The sequence below is a fragment of the Sinohyriopsis cumingii genome, chromosome 1, assembly GCF_028554795.1.
Source record: "Sinohyriopsis cumingii isolate HCF-2022 chromosome 1, ASM2855479v2, whole genome shotgun sequence".
Taxonomy (NCBI): domain Eukaryota; kingdom Metazoa; phylum Mollusca; class Bivalvia; order Unionida; family Unionidae; genus Sinohyriopsis; species Sinohyriopsis cumingii.
This window is the reverse complement of record NC_142961.1, coordinates 118,144,927-118,167,081: the sequence shown is the minus strand read 5'-3', so window position 1 is coordinate 118,167,081 and position 22,155 is coordinate 118,144,927. Positions and strand designations below refer to the sequence as shown.

The 22,155-nt window shown below is 37.3% G+C and overlaps 1 protein-coding gene across 1 annotated transcript in view; it reads left to right on the top strand.

Annotated features, from left to right (window-relative positions):
* LOC149807725 (uncharacterized) overlaps nucleotides 1-22,155 on the top strand; it is a 42,802-nt gene that overhangs the window by 3,032 nt on the left and 17,615 nt on the right. The window contains exons 2-3 of the mRNA XM_089969853.1: nucleotides 565-619; nucleotides 20,919-21,025. Coding sequence (XP_089825979.1) covers nucleotides 565-619; nucleotides 20,919-21,025 — 162 coding nt within the window. The remainder of the gene's footprint in view (nucleotides 1-564; nucleotides 620-20,918; nucleotides 21,026-22,155) is intronic.

Sequence of the window (22,155 nt, the reverse complement as noted above, 5' to 3'; positions counted from 1 at the left end):
AGTGGAGTTCGAAACCAGGAAAGAAAAGGAATGTTACTGGATACTTCCCCTTAGAATATTGAAACCAAGCGGTTTAAACCAAAAATGAATAGAAAAAAGACAGTCAGGCACAAATAAAATCATCATCATTTTTCAGCCGGCACATTGTCATTTAAATTATTTTTAATACGCTTATTAGTCACCCAATTACTTATAATTACTACTAAAACAATTAAAAATTCAGGGTATTCATTCGCAGTTACGCAAATTGACATTTCTAAAAAACTAGGTCAATATAAAATATTTTTAATATCAGCATCAAGTTGTAGCCAACTAGTTGAAACATAAGACATTTCAAGCTTTTATTCCTTTATAAAAAGTCATGTAAAATTGTGTAACCTCAACCGTTTTGTGTTTTTCGTTTGCCTTGTCTCTGTTTTATATTTGTCTTTGAAAAAGACTCCGTCAAAGATGTTAAAGTCCGTTATTTATTTAGTATTTATTTATAAATTCCAAATTTGTTGATACATTTAAAATTAGTTCGTCCGTTTATACACAGTCTGTTGCTCATTATTATTTTTCTAGGACGTTTGTCAAGGTGAAGAGACATCAAAGCAGGGTGACGCCAGCTCAAAAATAGGTAAGTCAGCTTTGTTCTACCAGGCGAGGCTGTTGTTTGATATAAAGTGAGATGTCAAAGAGAGAAACACTATGAATAACGACCTTACATAAGAAATTGCAAATCAGAACAAAGAGCGACAAGAAGGATAACATTATTTTTTTTTAAATTTCGTTTCACTCTGGTAACTTTGTGACGAAAGAGAAATTTTAAAAAGTGTGTAAACTTGTATAAATTTACGAACATGAAGTCGTGTGGAGCGGATAACGATGATTTGTTGTTGCTGTTGTTGTAGGGTTTAACATCATTTTTCAGTACAAGATAGGTTATACATGGCGGCCAGTATAACTGGTGGAGGGAAAACCCTGGGAAGAACCACCGACCCACGAGAAGCTACTGGCAAGCTTTCTCACGTAGCCACGTTAGCCAAGCCTGAGACTCAAACCCATGCAGACAGAGGTGAGATGGCAGTGATCTGGAACGGTGAGCGCTTTAGACTACTCGGCCCCTGATAAACGATAATGATACAGAAATATTTTGGTAAACACAGCACAACTTTGAGACTAAAGAGAGATTACAGAGACGGTCTGCCAGGTTCCGTCAAATTAGAGGTATGACAGACATGAGACAGATTGATAGGCAATGAGCTGTACACCGGTCAGGCGAAATATAAAGTTCTGCTTCTCCGCGTGCGTGCGTGTGTGTGTGTGTGTGTGTGTGTGTGTGTGTGTGTGTGTGTATGTGTGTGTTTGTGTGCGTGTGTGTGTGTGTTTCCCAATCAATATCTTTTGTGGGGTTTTATCGCGAAACCTTCACGTTCATCCACAGGTTTTACAATTTACCTGTAAGTCAAGAATGTATTTTATAATACTATACAGCAGAGGAAACTCTCCATTTTTGCTCGACCTATTTAAGAATCAACGCTGATATTTCAAAATACACTTCGCATAGCGTAATAAATTTGGTCCAGTGTTTAGCTCAGGCATTCGACCTTTTATGCCAACACAAAGTTTGACTTATTACCACATCTTAAATGAATGCCAGACCATTTTCCCCGCGGTGCCGGTCGACATGGCCATGATCGCGCCGTTTGATATACAAGTACAGCATACTTAATGGAATGCTCTCTCTCTCTCTCTCTCTCTCTCTCTCTCTCGTATGTAATGGTGAAATATTTACACATTGATGTGTATAGTATTTGAAAAAGTTATGAGTATATACAACTTGGGGATAAGATTTTCCGAACAATGGAGTCTGAGTAAGGTTCCAAGAACGATTAGATCGTTGTTTCGTTTAATTGCATCAAACACATTTGTCAGAGAGGCTCTTCTTTTTTTTTACAAACGTATCCGGAGCTGATTGATAAATTAATTTATTTAGGAAGTTCTATGTAAACTTGGTCAGTCTTTTGAGACAAATTTTTTAAAGTCATTATATGATTTTTGCAAGAAAGTGTGATGTACGAGTTAGTGTACGATTATATTACTGATCAGTGGTTATTGCCGATATCAGTGAGCAAAACAAATTCAATCGATTAATTGCTGACCCAGCATTTCAGTCACGCCAATTTTTTGGCGGCGGACTGTTAGCCGTCCACAGCAAGAAAGCCAAGATGAAGCTGGTCATCCAGTCTGTGCTGACCCATCTGTCTTAGACTTGTCAAAGCTTTTGATATATGAATTCTATTATAATAAGATAAAACCACGATACACTGACGTCATAAAGATGTTCTATACGGATACAAATTCGCTTTTCATGCACATCGATGATGTATGCGTACGCGCATATGGCTGAGCCAAGTTTGGTAAATGAATTTGATACCAGCGAGTATCCGAAAAATGATCTATTGTAAAGCAATACCCACAAGAAAGTCGTGGGAAAATTCAAAGACGAATGTGATGGAAGGCCAGTCGACAAATATGTTAGACTGCGAAAGGAGTTCGCTGGGTTGTTGTTGAAAAAGATGTCAAACACGACATGCATATAGAACGTTTGCTTAAGCAACAAGAATTCGCACGCAGATATATTCTGATCCGATCATAGAAACCTCGCATCAGTGTATATCGTTGAACCAACATTTGCTTGTCTCCGCATGATACCATGCGAAGGATGTTTCCTGACGGAATTACTGCTCATTCATACGGACACCACGCAATTGTACATCAACTTACGACTGATGCGCTTGCGCATTAAAACAAACATTGGTGGTAGTTCTACATCCGCGGAAATGACATACAATTTTTCTCGCTCAAATGCTTTATTGAGTGGTTGGACTGCAGATTGGAGACAAATAATGTAACCATGAGACTGAAATTTCCTTGTCTCGGTGCAAGCCTCAATATATAATATTTTTCTTACCCACTTTTTCGATGCAAATTAAAATAACCGTTAGATTAGAACATTCAATTGACAGTATCAATCAGGTAATATTATTTCCTCATTTTATATAGGTCATTTGGTCTTAGGGGTCGTCCATTAATTATGCCAACAAAATAGGGGGAAGGGGTTTGAAGAAGTTTGACAATTGTTGACATGGGGAAGGGGGGAGTTCAAGATAAATTGACGTCAACAATGTTATTTTTTACAATAAATTTGATAAATCGAAAAATAGGAAATTAGTCGGTGCGTTGGTATGGCACACGCTCGCCTGTCAGCAGCCCACCAGTTTAATCCTAAACCGGTTGAGCTCTTGCCAAGGAAGTCATAGTCTTGCATCATCATATTTTGTTTTTATTCAATGTAGATTGTAGACTGTAGACAGGCCTTAAAGCACCAGATGCATCTGAGAGCGACTTGCATAGATTTCCATCTCTTTTCTTCAATCAGTCTTTGAAAGTTGATAACATGCTACCTCGATCGGCAAAGGCATTCAAAATTCTTCCATATGATCTATATTGTCCTTCCATTCAGTTGCCGTTGCTTGAACGGATCTGCAAAATATGTCACCTCTATTTTGCTTCACGAGTCATGTTGAAGAAGCATATTCAACAGCACCGACAACGCGATCTTGGGCCTAGGCAATTACCACATGCTCCTCAACTGCAAAGAATTCGGCCAATATGAGTGGCTGCCAAAAGACAGAGAGAGCTGATGGCAATTGTTGCTCGTGAAGAGATTTTAAGCGCAGAATGGTTAGATGAAGATGATGTTGACTTGTCGGGTGTATCGGTTCCACAAGAAATTAATGAATCAGCCACTATGCCTATTATAACAATTGAGGAACATTTGGCTTCCCCATGGGAAGATGATAGAAGCTAGAATATAAACTCTCGATTTTTTCATGAATTCAAAGTGTTATAGTCAATTTGAAATCTGTTAAACAAGTAAAAAAAAAATGTATTAAAATTTATTTGTAGACCTTTTAATTTCCATAATTCTATTTTTAGCATAAAAGCCAGCCGTATAACATATTGTTAGTTTGTGGGGTGGGGGTGGGGGAATAGCATTGAGGGGTCACTGAAAGTTTGACAGTTGTTGACAAGGGGGGTGGGGTGGGGTGTAAAAAATTGCCTAAAAATTGTTGACATAATTAATGGACGTCCCCTTATAATGTTTTATGAAAATGTATACAATTATCTCAGTAGAATCTAACTATACATGCTGTTCTTACAACAGAAACACACAAAAACAACAAAACGATTAAATAGTTATAATTATTTCGTATTGTAAGCATTAAAGCGTATCGAGCCATGTGCTGTTTGTTTTGTAACCATAGCGCAATAAAACAAATATGTTTATGAGGGCATTGATCTGACATGCCGAGTCAAAAAAACACAAGTTCTACGCATGAGAAAATAGCAACACATTTGATCGTGTAAATATCACATTTAATTGACGTATATAAAATACACAATAAGTAATTAATATTTTTATAAGGATAACTTTTTAACTTTCGTCAGTTCTAATTTGGAAAAGTTTTATGGTAGCCAGTTATACGATACTGGGTATACGACTCTAACAAAGACTTACATGCCGAACGATTGATATGCTTTGGATAATTATAAATCTGTGGCTCTATCAAATATAATTCCCAATGTCTTTGGGAGATGTGAAACTGTTTTTGACATGCCGGTATTGTAAATGATATTGGCAGTACAATCACCACATGGTACAGTTCATGAGAGACCCCTCAAACCCACTACCGGCTGATAACCATTTTAGAAGCTTTCACTTCATGACTTCGTGTAAATTTATATATTCTATCCTGGAAATATTGCAAGTATTGCTGTTACTAGGCCGAGCTCAAGGGTACGTTAAAGGGAAATCACGTGGACTAGAATGTGGACGTATGAATGAACAATTATGTTTGGTAATTGCAGGAGTGATTGCATGATCATTTGTGATTGCATGATCATGTTTGATTTAACTAGGGGCGGATGGGGCGTGTTTGACACAGTTTGTAGAAATCAGGTTTCACAATTAAGGTTGTTACTAAGTTTGCTGTAGTTGTTGAGAGAGTTAAACCATTGCTCATTTGGCAAAGATGCATCCCTACGAGTTACAGGAACAAGGTAGAATGTAGTGTGAGGGTCACATAATTCAATGGACGTTTGTTCTTATAGCATTTGTAGATAAGGGACGCCTGTCTGGAAAATGTGGTTAGCGTACATTCTTGGTTCCTAAAGGTTTTGTTTTTCTTACGTCCTCCCCTGTCCTTGTCTTCGTCTTTCTCTAATTAGACTGTAAATATTCTAAATTAAGTTTACAATCTTGCTTTAACGAGAAATCTCCCCACTTGACGTTTCCGTGTTCTTTACCCCTTCCCTCAAACTTCAACGTATTGTTAAACCATAAAGTATTTAATAACTTAAGGTGTGTTATGACCCAATAACGAGGGTTCAAACATTTTGTTGATATCATCATCACTGACGGTGTCAGCAGTTTGAGGTTTCTTTCCTTTCCCTTTCTTCGTCGTGTCTTTCTGTTAAATATTTAGGGCCTCTCTTGATTGGTGTAATTTAAGGCCGTAGACTACGCTGCATTTCTCTCTGTTGCATCTCAGGTACCGTTCGAATCTTTCCATTTTAAACAAGTAAATAAAAGATTGAAAAAAGAAATGTAAGGTTAGCAAATCAGCTAGATTTCACTGTCGCACGTGTGCGAAATTATTTTCCCTGATTTACCTGCAATAGTCATGGCCATGTTAATAAGTTTAAGCATATCTGAGACACTTACTGAAACTTTGGACGTCAACGGTTCCGCTTCGTTATATCTACTAGCAAAATCTACAATGATAAACGCGCATTTGTATGTCCGTTCGCGTACCCAATCATGTGGAAGAAATAAAAACGATCCAAGGAAATATGTCTTGGCGCGCATAGGTAAATTTGCCACAACGCTTGTTTGACCAACAATGTTCGGGCAATTCCATGAGTGCCTTTTGCTCATTTTTCAGCGGCCGCTTCCAGTAGCCACAAGGACTGCAGTATACTGAGGGAAATGTGCACTCGGAAACTAGTCTTTTCTTATTAATATTTATTCGTTTGTTTATTATATCAACATATTTTACCTTCTATGGCCAAACTTTGTCCGCTTCCAAGTATAGCCTTTCACATTATACCTCCTTTGATGACCCATCTCTCAAATATTTCGCAGAGTATAGGATTGTGTGTGATTTGGGTGTTTAACGTAACTTTAACAACTTTTCAGTCATATCACTACGATTTATATAGTGATGTCTTGCACTGGGGCAACATGCTTCAGGCATGTAGCATGATGTCCCACCCAGTTACATAATCCTGACACCAGGCCGACCAGTCCTAACACTGCGAGGCAGCTGTTAGTACCATTTTTATAAGTCTTTGATATGACTTGGCCGGGGTTTGAACCCGCGACCTTCCATATCAGAGGTGTATGCTCTAGTATATGATTGATAACATTTCAGTCATGGACCAGATCTATATCAGCACGTTGGCGTACACTGACCCGCAAGCATGAACGTCTTTACTCCACATAGAGCACAAGTTTCAGTGATCGTGACTCTGACATTCGTGTTTGAACTGAAATTGGATTTGCAATACGAGTTTTCATGCGGCATCGCCCGCAGTATGAAGACACGATTGTGTTATACCACATGTGACATTCAACATTGCAAAGTCCAGACTATCCAAGTACGGGGGCATGTTTCCAAACTTCGTATGTTGGTTTTTGATCATGCTGGATCAGGGAAAACTCAACTCTCGTTGAATCTGATTTTGAGAGAATGAACGTGGGATTGGTTGTACTTAATTATATCCCCAGTGGACCATCATCCGTGTTTTTACTAACTCATTGATTTTACGGAAGCATTTGGGTTATCACCAAAAGCAAAATCGTTCGCTTTGATTTATTTTGTACAGTCGATGAAGCTCCTACCATTAACGACTTTCATCAGAGTTTGGATAATATTGTCGTTGACGTCGCAATGCTTGAACACAAAGAGCGCCCTATGAGAATATTTTCCCGTGGCATATGCAAGACTACAAACATTATCTATGTAATTCAGCGATTCGCACATGCGATAAAAAAGGATTCCGGACAACTGTAAAATGTTAATGATATTTCATGACATTACGCGTGCCACCGACCTCTCGTGGGATGAGTTTCGGAATATGTTTACGCAGGTCACCCAGGAGACGTAAAGTTTCCTTACGATCGACTTGACAAGTGGACAATGTAAGTATCGCGCCGGACTGGACTTGACAATTTCATCGTCTATAAATAAATAAAAAAATATACAGTTATAGCAGATCATGACGAGCGACGCTTCAAAGCTGCCCGCCAAAGCTAGGAACTAATTCGTAATGTAATAGCCTGACGCAAAAGTGTCACATTTTTTTTTACAGTCGAGACAAACTGAACGAGAAGTTTTCGCAAAGGGATTAAAGCAAACACTGACACCACTGATTAAACCAATAAAATATTTTGTCACCAATACACCGGAAACTGGAACATGCAAAGACAGTCTCGGAAACCTCTGCCACAATGACAGGAACAACAACAACTTGATCCGATCAGGCTTGCATCAGCAGAATTAGCACAAATTCAGCTAATATTAGGGGATATAGAAGGGGAGGCTGAAGAGACATATTGGTGTTTTCAGCAAATTCAGCTACTCGTATACATATCACAGCTAAGGAAACAGTTGAAAGTTTAAACAACCAGCATTACGGATGACCTTTGACAATGTCGTATGGTTTTCTGCTAAGGTACATAACGCCAGCGAATTAAAAACAACAACTGTATGTTGGAGTCTCAACTATGAGCCGGTATAACCTCAATACAATCTTGGTCAAATGGGTACTCCTGGAGTAGACAAAACGTCCTAAAACAGGGAATAGTAATGCTATATGGGCCTCGCTTCAGCAGCTTGTTAAAAGTATATCAACACCTAAGTGGAAAATATTTCGGGCCACACTGGAATAGTTTAGCCAATATACTTAAAACAGACTTACAGAAAATATGTGGGATTAGTTTTTTGGAGAAGTGTCAAATCGAGGAGAAAGATCTCCCCCAGAAATCACTTCCACTTGGAAAAGGTCTTGGTGATCTTGCACGCAAACATAGGACAACCAACGATTATATGACAACGAAAAGCTCCACGGTTAAATTTAAGTGTATGTCCTTGGACCAACAACATATAAATGAACTTTTGGATCGGTTGTAAACATTAGTAATGTCGGTTCGTGCAAGCAACAGCGCACCAGAAGTTATCACTGAAGCCACGCTTATTTATCAGCGGTTGCTCACCAATGACATCATGGACTGTGAACGTTTCGCACGTTGATGCATGAACTTAAGAAATCGATGGTGTATATTACAAGCATGACGATAAATTCTGATGTTCTTCCTGTTTTACTTTAAATCAATGATGGGGTATCGTTGCAAACACAGCCCCGAGAGCTACCTTGATGAAAGCGATCCCATCTACAAAACCAAAATTTTATGTGACTTTCTCTACACCAATTACATTTAAAATTAAAAATAAAAAAGTTGCTGCGGATCGGTTGAAAATCTTGCATATAAAGCGGTTCAATCGATTGGAAGTCGACGACGAGGATAAGTGACTCGAGCACATCAAATATTCCAATTTCACTTCGATCGATAGCATCAATGCCGGCTCTATTGGCAAATCATCAATGACGCCTTTCAGCGACGTATGCCTTCTTCAGCGATTGAAAAGTTAACAATGGGAGTCGGATTACGATTGTTAACTGGGCCTGGACGTGAGCGGCGAAATCACCCAAAAGATATTAGACAAAACCAATAATTTATAAACAGTGCCCCATTTCAAAGATACATCTGATCCCGCGTTTTATACTGAAGTGTCTGTGTTGGTAGATCGAAGCAGAAGAAATTTATTCATATCCGGCTAGTGTTCCTGATCACTCAAAATATAATTAACAATGTAGAACACATCTAAGTTTGTTTTTCTTTTCATGTAAGATTTTATTGGAAACTGGAGGATAACTTATACAGGACAATAATCGCAATTACCCTATGAATACCCCAGTTAGATTTGTTAACAATGTCATTAATGCGTTGTTCAACAATGTATATTATCCCATCGACTGGAAGGAAATCGAAACAATTCTCGACAATGTTGACATTGCCTTGGCGATTCTTGAACTCGACAGATACGGTGATGATAATGAGAAATCTTCTAGCCCAACGTTGTTGTTTATCACGACACATCCAATAATACAGATCATGACATGTATAAAATTAGGATACCACAGACCTATGCAGATGCTGAAGATATAGATTTACCATGTTATGATCATTAACGCAAACCCGACTTTCAACTCCTCAGCTTTGACAGCAGCTTCCTAGAAGCTCATTGAGGTCTACTTGCGCGAGTTCCTCCTCATTCATATATTTGGGTTTTGCAGTGATTTCCGCGAAATTGTATTCGGAGCCAAACAAGTAGTCATGCTAACTCGTAAGAGCCAATGATGCTATTTGGCGTACAAGAGGTTCTACTGGCAAGGTCAGATTGTCGACATTAAAAATGTGGATGCCTTGGCAACTCGTACGTTCAGCACAGAAGACCATTTGTTGTCGTTTATGAAATCTGGAACCACGTCATCGCTGTTGCTTCTTGCGCACACCAACGACTGGTAACCGCCAATCAATATTCAGGAGCAGCCTCCATAGCAAATAAGTACCCAACATGGTCTTAGTGCACCAAAATACGTGTTCGTGACGTTTCATAATACGAATAGAGGCAATGGTTAAGAGCGTAGCAAGATGATATGTGACGATTTATCAGTATCTGAAGTTTCTTTGGAGTTCAACGGTCATAGAAAAGAAAGTTTGCTTAGCTTCACAAGCAGCCAAATTGCACTTACATATCACAGTCTGTTGAAGTATATGCACCTGCATCAAAACGTTGACACGGATCTGCAGATTTCCAAGCACGATTTTTCGTACACTGTATCCGATTTATTACTTTTAATTGGAACATCTTGAGTTTTTCAGGAAGAGCGTTGTCGACATATACTTCCATGCACATGTGGGTGCCGCTCCCGATGGCTGTTACAAATGAGAGTCATTGGCGTGCCTGTGAAAATTCTTGACATAGTAATTGAACTAGTTACTTTTTCAAAAAATAAGATCATATCACGAAGCTAAAGTTTACCTTAGTCTTAAGCAACTTGCGAAAATGAAGAGCGCAATACGAAAAGATTGCGAGATCAGTTTAGGCTTTCTGCGACGGAGTTAAATGGAATTATTCTCGTATGACTGACCTAAAGATAGCTTATTGCGGCCAAACAAAAACAAGAACACCCCTATGATATTAAAGTTATCTAAGTCAGAGTTGACCGAACTGCAGAAGACTGTTAGAATATTTCCGTTCCTCGCAGCCATCGCAACGGTGTTATCAGCTACGCATCCCACTCATGCAAAATCGGCTGTGTTAAGGGCTGTCAGAACTGCATCCCGAAGGGCTCTGTAAAAGACGAATGCAGATCGCATAACGTTTGGTAGACGAATAAAAAAGGAACAGGTCTTTGACTACCTAACATAGCGATATATAAAAACTCATGCGGAGGTCTTCGACTACCCGGTAAGACTGGCAAACGGCCTCCCCGTTGACCACCTTTGATTTACTCACAATGACAAAGTCAGTCAAGCATTTCCTATGAGTTTTTATTCGGTATGAACTCGGAGACAAAGGCACTCACATTATGATCACACGCTCGAAAGAAACCAGCATTGCTAACATGGATTTGACAACAGGACCTGGGACTCATTGGGTCACATACGTGGTAATGCCTTGACAAGTATTGCTTTTTTTATTCTCACGTTCTTGCACCACACTTGTAGTTGTTGATTACTTAACCCGATAAATTTGACGACAACCACTGTATTATTCGACTCTACCGTTGCAAATTAGGTAGGATGGTCCAATATATGTACGTCTCACCGTTAAAACGATGCGTGCACTTGAGCGTTCACCAGCACCATGCGCAATTGCTGATTTTACATTATCACTAATAATGTACGCTTAATTGTATACGAAATGCATGTTAATATTTACGAACGTGAGATCTATGCGACCGGGTGCCGCGCTTATACGGATCTAAGCAGGTTTGCTACCTACGCCAATTTGGCTCAGTAAACTAGCAGGGTTATTTTTGACGTTGACCCGAGCAAGCTTGTGATTTTTGTAGTTCAAACTGGAAAATTTAGAACGTTTCACGTAGACATCTAAGATATCGTCCTGAAGCTGCGAGACGCTGTCGCGAAAAAACAACTGGCGGAAATCAGTTAAATCGGGGGCATCAGAGACTCGTTTATGTCGATTGCCTTTAACAAAAACTCTCTTGACGATATTGATGCTACACCAAAATAATACTGTCACGAGTCTATTCTCTTAAAATAAGTAACATAAAAGAGTGAAAAGCAAAAAGCTTTGTAAAATTCAACAAATAATTTATTTCCCTAGAATACAAGTGAAAATGAAAAGAGAACTTACGGTATTTCGAATTAAATTATAAATTAATCCTAGAATTACAGACACAAGTCCTAATAATTTAAAGTTCTGAATAAATTTTAATAGAAATCCAAATTAAGTCCAACGTTGAAGGTGTTGATGTGCCGGTGGCGGCCTGTATTTTGTTGTTGTTCAACAGTCTTTTGTAGAAATACAATAATATAACTCAAGGTTTGAATTCATTATAAATCACAGTAAATATATATGTCAAGAATATGTTTTTGATGAGCACTCTGCATTTCCAGAGAAAATTCGCCTGATTTGAACAATTTGAAGAAATAAACTAGAGCCCAAAATAAACTACCGGACACAACTATAATGCATAGTGATTCTGCTAGATCTTAAGTACGAATGAATAGTATTTCCTGTGACAAGATTATATAGTCCACTACTTGACCTCAGTTCACAAATAACATTTTCACAAACAAAACTTTCCTAATGGACAATGACCTTCACAAAGTTCTTAATTTTTACAAAATAAAATTTAGTTATTATTATAAAGTCTGTTGCTAAAAGTATAATATATTACACTGGACAACAAATTTTTACAAAAGTCATGTTACTGAAATAAAATTAGTCAATTCTTATCAATTTTTATGTGCTGAACACGAATATGACAGTCAAATTGCAAAATTGGCTCTAGTTTTTTTGTAATCTGCAAGAAATTAATGTTTACATAACGAAATGCATTCCAATAGTAAAAGGTCAACTGTAATAGCCTACCTATAAAAAATCAAGTCATTGACTACATCTTAGATTTCTTCGCCTGTCTCTTGTACAGCTGTTCGGGAGCATCTCTGAGGAGTGTCCAGCAGTAGTCAGCCAGCATTGTAGTGGACCATTTTCCCTGGTATCTTTGTTCCATTGTTGCGATATCTTGATGAAAACGTTCGCCGTGTTCATCACTAACAATACCACAGTTGCTAGGAAAGAAATCCAAATGGGAATGAAGGAAGTGAATCTTTAGAGACATATTGCAGCCAAGTTTCTTATACTTCATCAACATGTCTTCTACTAGTTCCTTATAGTTTTCTGCCCTAACATTTCCGAGGAAGTTTGTAGAAACTAGGCGAAAAGCATTCCATGCTTGTTTCGCGTCACCTTCCAGCAAGTTGTTGAACCGGTCATCTTTGAAAAGCTCTCGAATCTGAGGACCCACAAAAACTCCCTCTTTAATCTTTGCTTCGCTGAGTCGAGGGAATTTTTCATGCAGGTATCGGAATGCTGGCAAAGTCCGGTCAATGGCTTTCACGAAGTTCTTCATCAAACCTAGTTTGATGTGAAGGGGTGGTAGCAAGATTTTCTGAGCCTCAACCAGAGCTGGGTGTTGGATATTCTTCTCTCCAATGGCTACATTCTGCCTGTGAGTCCATTCCTTCCTCATGTAGTGCATTTCCCTTGCTCGGCTATCCCACTCGCATAAGAAACACATGTATTTTGTATATCCTTGCTGCAGTCCCATTAAAAGGGCAACTACCTTCAAATCACCACAGAGGTGCCAGCTGTACTTGTTATACTCAATGGAATTCAGTAGCTGCCTTAAGTTATCGTATGTCTCTTTCATGTGGACAGCATACGCTACTGGAATAGATGGAAGAATGTTTCCATTGTGCAAAAGCACAGCCTTGAGACTCAGTTTCGAAGAGTCCACAAATAGTCTCCATTCTTGTGGGTCATGAGTGATTTTTAAAGCATTCATGAGGCCCTCAATATCGGAACAGAATATCAGATTACTTTCCTTTCTGAAGAAAGGCTCCAATTGCTGGTGGCGCTTTCGATATGCAGTAATTGTGACATCTTCTTCTAGAAGATTCCATTGTTGGAGTCTTGATCCTAGCAATTCTGCCTTGTTCTTTGATAAGTCCAAATCACGAATCAGGTCATTTAGTTCTTCCTGTGTTATTCTGTGTGGGGTTGATGATGCACCACAGTGAAAATCTGGATCACTGCATGCTGATGGACCAGGAGAAGAACAGGTCGACTCACCTTTGTCTTCGTCAGATGAATCAAGAGAATATTCTGCTGGAGGTTCTGGAATAGGAAGTCCCTCACCATGTGGAACTGGTCTCAATGCAGACGGAATGTTTGGGTAGACTATTCTCGACTTCTTTCGCTTCGTTATTCCGCCGGAAAGAGGAGGAACCAAGCAGAAGTAACAGTCATTTAGGTGGTTGCTTGGCTCTCTCCACACCATTGGGACTGCAAACGGCATTGATGACCTTTTGCAATTCAACCACTGTGAAAGCTGTGTTGTACATGTAGCACAGCATATATGCGGAGCCCAAGGCTTGTCTTGGTCACCAACCTTGCATCCGAAGTAAAGATGATATGCCTTCTTCACTTGAGAATTGATACTTTTCTTCTGGTTGGCAAATGTCACTTCCCCACAAATATAGCAAAAATTGTCCGCGGTATTAACACACTTTCGAGGCATTACTGTTCTTTATTGTACGTAAATGGATAAAATAATAAGTTTTATGTAACAGTAGCTTGAACTGTCTCGCACAACGTCTAAAATATTTTAAATGCTGAACCTATCTGATTGGGCTTTATATAGTACACTGCTTACGGCAGCTTCAGCAGCCGCCTGGCATTAGTATAATAGGCCTACACATGTATAGTACACTGCTGACGTCAACTTACTTCAGCAGCCGCATGGCATTAGTATTGCATTGCATCAGAAAATGATGCAATCAACTGTGGATGATGTGAGCATGATGGTATTATGCAATGTTACATCATTATTCCGGATGTTGCTGCAGTCCTACTGGAGAAATTTACACAGTGAAACATAGAAAATGAGGTATATGAATATCTTCAAAACGAGAGCCAATACAAATTTTTCACGGTTATATTCGTGTTCGGCACACCAAAATACTACAGATTAGGGCCTTTTCAAGTCAGTAATGATTTCACTGTTGACCAGTGTTATAACCCGGACAATATCAGGCATGTTGACGATACTGATGCTACAATAAAATAATACGTACATGAAAACTACTACCACGCATAGTCACTTCAAGGTCTTTCAACCAAAGAAGGAAAAGAAAACATGAGTTTATCAACCTTACAAATTGTCCGACTTGTTTTCCATTCTCTTGAAAAATTTATGAAAAGCTCGGACCTCACATCTTAAATGTGCGTAAGTCCGGATCATATTTGTTTATCATTACCGGAATTAAAGGTTGGTGGGAAACATGATATTACAGATAAATGATCGGGGGAATTATGGTTTGATGTCACCACTTTTACTACTGACATACCGGCGATGTTATTGCGGAACATTTCACATTTGCAGCGCCATTATCAATAATTGTTGGAGACGAAATTCAATTTGAAGGATTAAACATTTATCAGGATGGGTACTTAACTGCTTTTGAAGCTTGTGTGTAAGATTGAATCTATCACATGTGATGGATTCTGATCGCGATGATGAGGTTGAGAAATTTTGCCGATGGAATGATGGGTCGGCTGACCAATGATTCCGACATTGATTTTGATTTTGTTCCACTTGTTGATGCATATTTATCTGGAAACGGTGTAAGAAAACACTCGTATACACTGACATATTATTTTTAAGGGTCAAATAGAAATTATCAGTTGGGACCAAACTAATGTACCAATACCAACTCAAATCCAGCTTGGAATAATTACATTGTCACGTGAAAACGCCTGGTCATTTACTGTTTAGCCATATATATATATATATATATATATATATATATATATATATATATATATATATATATATATATATATATATATACAGGAATTGTTTCTAAAACGATGACGTAATCTTCACGGAGGAATCCACCCAGGTTGTTTTCCAGGTTAAATATTTTGCGCCAAAATTGACTCAACTAAGATGAGAAAAATTGCCCTCATTCACCAAGGACGTGGATGTCCGTGTAACAGTTTGACCTATATCAGTAAGATCGATACAAAAGCCCCATAATAATAATACTTGAAGACACGTGTCTTCTAAAAGCATGAAGAATATACTGTGGGAACGGCTCGGGTAAGTCGGCTCAGATAACTCAGCTGTCAGAGAGCCCAGCTAGATTCAAGAATGACTAGGGTTCAAGATCTCTCGGGCCACCAGTTTGACATTTAGTGCCAGCGGTGGGATCACGTCAGAAAGACATGTCATACACGTCAAGAGTTGAACTTTCAGACCTAAAATATTCCTAAGATCCATTAACCAGATATTCATTTATCAGTCCTAAAACTTGAATGAAAACCTAGCCATATATGACGTAAATATGGATGCTCAAGGGATGGAATGGGAGGCATCGTTTTTTTTTTATTAAAAGAAACAAATATATTCCCTCTGTCACACTACGATTTATAATCCTCGATTTATGTCAGATTTCACCATTTGTGTTTTTCTGTGATTATTCTTTTGCTATTTGCGTTTAAAAATCCACAGTTTAGACGGTCCTTTTCTTTCGGTTTAATCCTATTTATATTATCTTGTTATTTTCATCTTGGAAAAATCTGCAGTTAGACAAAGGTTTACAACGGGGGTCTTTTTAAAGCTGGTGTCCGTTTTTAGTGTAATATGGCTATCAAACCTGAAAGTGGTGGACACTCCTACAGAAATAACCATCGATAACGGAAAAATACAAAAAACCAAACACGATCTTGTTGTCATGTCGAATACATAATAATGCATCTTCCAAGGTATTTTACCATCTGTCTGTTTAAAGTGTGGCATAAACAGTAGGCTGGTGCGTTTACATAAATGAAAAAAAAAATACCACAGAATTCATAGCCTCACTATATCATATTCATATATATATATATATATATATATATATATATATATATATATATATATATATATATATATATATATATATATATATATGTTAATTTTTATAATGCTGGCAATTAAACAGAATTTTATATTCTAGATAATAGTAGTGGTAGTAATAGTAGTAGTAGTAAAATAATAAAATAGCGACAAACAGTCACACATAGAATTATATTTGTTATAACGGATATACAAAATATCAATTTTTTAATTAACATTTTATACAATTTTACATAGTGCATTTGTATTAAGGCTATTAGGATACAAAGCATCATAAGATTGATCAGTTACATACTTTGTATCCTAATGGCTTTAATATCAAAGCTCTATATAAAATTGTATAAACTGTTAATTAAAAAATTGGTATGTTGTATATCCTTTATACAAATATAATTATTTGTACGACTGTTTGTCTCTATTTTATTACTTTACTGATTATGGTTTCATTAGAGACTCGTGTATCTTTTCGATTCTGTCATATGTATAAAATTGTTATGATAATGCTTATCATTTATGACGTTACGTAGATGTATTTTTAAATATAAAGACGTCATCCGTTTCTTTCAAAACTAGCTGCACAGAATTATCAGCGTTTGTGTTGTTTTTTATCCCAACATTCGAGACAGGAAATATCACCAAGAGATTGCAAAATACAGAATAGCAAATTGGCTAGTTGTCAAGGAAAACGATTTTTGTGGGTCTTAAAATTGTAGTAAATTCTGCATTCCGTGTAATGCAAGAGGCATATATTTGCATTATATAAGAAATATCCCTTCTCAATATTTTTGTATCATCACGTGACAAAACAGTTCTTTCATCCTAATGTTTAAGGTATTCGATTAGTTTATGAAAGAAATCATAAATTTGGCTATAGATGTTCGCAAATTATATCGGTATACTTTTCAACTATAATGGCCTAAACCCATAGGAGGTTATGCAATAGTCCTGCGCCTGTTGTCCACGAGCAGTAGTTTCTTTTTGCAATTCGTCTTAAATTGCTTGTAGGAAAGTCATAAAACGTGGCATACAGTTTCATCCTGAAGTCGAGTTCATCCTGAATGAAAATGACACCTCTCCAGCATCCAATATGGATGCCATATTGAAACTTTTCTCTTCAAGGTCATATCAGTATGGGGTTTTCACCAAAACACTTCTTTTGGCTTATAAATAGTCCTAACTGAAAATGTTTAAGACTTGACCTCCGAATATGCCAGCCACGCCATTTCTCCTGAAACTCTTGTTTTGACTACTTGTTCTGAACGACATGGGCTGCACTAAAACGCTGTAGCAGTAAGTAATAAACCTTGAATAAAAAATGTGCTGAACAAACCTCCAGTACCGCAACCAAAAGGATCATCTCAAAATTCGTTTTACCGCTACTCCACTTGAAAGAACTTTGCGGTATTGGAGTGGAGTTTTCGTTGAAACGCCTCATGCAATACGTAAGTGGTTCATGGAGCAGATCTGATCACCAACATGCACGCGAAGTTGTGAATAGAAGTCAAGTCTGAAGTCACTCCTCGCACTTAAGTATTTCACTGAGTTTATGAAAACGATGACGTGCACTTATGCTATTAATTTTAACTTCTTATTTCGTTGTTTTTCAACATACAGATTAATAGTTAGGACTCTGGCATTGATTTCGAAATCAAAGGTCTTGACTCGGGTTGTTTTATAATGACTTTATGAACATAATAATACAAACACACATCAGTGTTTTTTTTTTTTTCTCCCCCAGTTTCTGGACACTAGTACATCTGAAGAATACACTAAATGTTGTAAATTTAGTATTATTTAAAACATTAATTATGGGTATCTTGAAGTAGCTGACATGAATTCAATGATATCATGTTCAAGGTCAAATCGATTACAAAGTTTTCTGTATTTCACTTATGTTATGAATATGTCTACTCAATAATAGTTTTTAAATAATTTTTATTTTACTAACTTTTTGAATTGTGAGTTTCTCATATTATCCGAGATCGTTTAAATATTCGGCAATAAAAACAGTGGGGGGGGGGGGCGGATTTGTAGCAAACTTCTACGAATTCTTTTCCGCCAGTAAAGCGCCAGTCCCTCACAGGGAATATTGTTTTTAAATCAGGCGGTATGTATGTGGTTGTGTGTGTGTGTGTGTGTGTGTGTGTGTGTGTGTGTGTGTGTGCGTGCGTGCGTGTCTGTGTGTGTGTGTGTGTGTAAGATTTGGATTTTTAACAGAGCTTTAACATTTTGTCAGTCATATCGCTACGATGTCTGCAGTGTGACAATTTATGGTGATGTCTAGCAGTGGGGCATCATGCCACAGACAAGTAGCATGATGTCCAACCCAGTCACATTATCCTGACACCAGGTCGACCAGTCCTAACACTAACCTCTTAATGCTAAGCGCCTAACGGGGCATCTGTTAGTACCATTTTTATGTCTTTGGTATGACTTGGCCGGGGATCGAACCCGCGAACTCCCGCATCCGAAGCGGACGCTCTATCCACTAGGCCACCGGAGCTGTCCAGGCGGTGTTTTCAGTACTCTTAAAACAAGTGCGGACAATGCGCAAAGGCAAATATATATTATTGCTAATGCAACTGAAAAATACGAATTCGCCTATTGATTTATCAGAACTAAACTCAGAAGTTAAATATTAGGATGACAGAAAACGTGTATATTGATTTTAAGATATATATTGTAATACTGAGTAAAACACCCACCCACCCTTGTATGTTTTTTTTGTTGGGGGGATGATTAGGCAAAATGTCTTTGGAAATTAGTTAAAAAATTAGTATCGTAACCTTTTAGTTTAGGCTTGCTTTTTTTAAAGTTGGCACACGTACGGTGCCAATCACGGAGAAGTCAATATTGAGCTGTACGTTTTGTACACGATCTGAATGAATAAAAAATCACGTATTGTTGTAACAGCTGGGGTTCTGTAAACGTTCAAGGAACAGGGCATTGTTTCATGCTAACCGATTACTTGCTAGGAAACTTCGACATAGAAAAAGAATTGTCTCTGTGTACGTTTAATTTATAGAATATTTAGAGTGATTTCATTTAAATACGAGGCAAATTAATTTAATTTTGCACAACAAAACCATAGGTTACCAGCTGAATCAGGTAGAGGGAAGGGAAGGTAATTAAGGAAATACTGTCTCGTTTGTTCGTACTGCGCTATTTGAGCCGAAGACTGTTTTGTCGTAAGTTAATGGAATTTTTCTGAATGACAACAATTACCTAAAACCACACTAAATACGTTCTTAAAACTATCAGTCTTTCTAATAAATGTAGTTGCAAGAAGAAAAAAACGTGTAAAAAAAAATCCATGCTATAACTGATATTTATTTTTAAGAACTGATCTTGCAATCTATGTATAATTTTAGCACGCAATTATTGATCTTTGAAATGCAATCCTTTACTTGATTTTACTTTATTTGTTTCTATATTTATTTTGTTGGGGTTTTTTTTCATTCATTTTGCTTTCGATTTGTATTTTATATGGCGCGTTTCTTCTCATCATTGCATTGTACGGCTGTGATGATCAGATGCACGACAGATTTAGCTCTATGAGATAAAAATAATGACACGATGCTACAACTCTGCGGATCAGAAAGAGATTAACAAGAAATACCTCGTTTGTCGTGTCCATTTTCACTGTAATGACCACTTACTATCTTGTCAGCGAGTCATGAACACTTCTCCACAAATTACAATACATGATAACTAAAAATAACAGTAAGTAAATACGATCCACTCCATTAATTTTATAATATAATTTATCTAATCAATCTTTATTAATTAAGTATTTTGAACCCTCTCTCACATTATGGCGCACGTGGGTCATGGTCTAGTGGATAAAGCAGGGATAATATCTCCCAGAATTCAGTTTTACTGAGTCCTATGTACAACTTAATCTATCTAATAGTGACAGCTTAAAACCGTTTTTGTATATAAAAATGAGGATGATTGCAAAATAGTTAACTTTGCTGTAAAAAGTGGAAACATTTCCTCCTTATGCATTTTACAAAAATCCTATAATATTATTTGAAACGAACTATACATATTTCCACATTAGTAAATTGTCATAAATTATGGAATGAATTAGCCACTCGTCTCAACTTTATCGAGCCTTTCACATCAGTAACATCTTTCCATATCGACGCAGATTTCCATATCGAATTATATATGAAGTATTTACGTAATAACGCAGACTCTCATAACAGCTTATTTCCATTACAGCAATTCAAGTTGAAACGAAATCAATCGTTTCGGTAGATTTATTTTTAAGATGGCGAAAACTGATAATTTATTGCCAAGTTCTCTATAGTTCTCTCATATAAGCTACAAAACAGATAAAAACCCGTTTAATTTAACTTAATGTGGCCTAATTACGTATTCCTAAACTCTCAACGAAGAGTTCATCCGAACAATTAAAATTACCTTGATAAGATAATATCCAGTTTCGTGTGCAGGTAACTACCTTTTCTTACCAGTCTTGATATAAAACTGATATAAGATCGTTTCTCTTTTTCCCCCAGGTGACCTGAAGACACCTTCGCTAGGTGTGCATATTTATGAGACAGGTTTGCAATATCCGGAATGGTATACGGAATTATCCGATGACAATATCCACGTTTTCAAGAAGGTATGTCAATAAAACATTTGTATAGACATTAAAACTTCTATCGCGAGACACTTCGATCTGGTTTTTTGAAAGTGTTTAAACATATTGAGGAACATAAGACTACAAATATTGTAGAAATTTTCCCAATTACTTTTACTGAAGATTTTGTGTCCTACTCAAATGTATTTTTTACTTTTGTCACATTCCTTGCCCCTTTTTCCTCGACACGAGGAAGCAGTCAGTTACTTTGTGTACGATTTATGTGTGCTTTCAAACTGCCATTTCTTCAGGCGTTCAAATTTTTAGGTATTTTGTTTCTCTGTAACCTACTTCTTTAAGAATTTTAAAAAATTACTTTGAAAAATAAAATTATTATGCTTGTACATTCTCTGTGGATATTTCATTAAAAGCTATAAACATATGCGGGACCCAAGCTATGTTAATGGAGGCATATTTTTGCTGAGCGTTAATTTAATTACCGGTATGAATTAAAGTAAGATATCATTTTAGCACGGACATAATCGAATACTAGAGTTTTGTAGCTAAATATCAGCAGCCGAGCCATAGACGTGAAAATATGTGCATGGTCTCACATTCAAAGGGTAAGCAAGCGAAGGCTGTTATTGTCTCGCCTGCAAGGAATGTCGCAGAAGGTGAATTATAGCAGTTACAATGTCATTCAGATTTAACGTTGTTTGTTTCTTTTTTTAAGGTTGAAATCTCCTATTTCCATAAGTGATTAATAACTACAACTTGCTAATAAGAGTGCCAGGAAGCAAAATAGTATTCTTAAGATTAAAGAACATCGAGTTCCAACGTCAAGGTCACATGACTGCTTAGGGGCGCTCACCAATTATTATGTACTTTTGACAGAGTGACGTATGTAAGGTGAAGTTGTTTGCATTTAAAACAGGCACAATGGAGAGAATGTTGGCATACCTCTATGCTACATTAATGTAATGTGGATGATATTTCTTTGGATATTGTACTTTTGGAAATTGTACATGATCTAAGCGCACTGCTAACTAAAATGACTGCTCCCTTGTGCTAAAAAATTAACCTGAATTAGTCTAAAGTACACTATGCATAGCAGCTATTAAAATAGGGAAAATCGATTTTGCCAGACTATACAATACCAGCTTCTGAAAGTG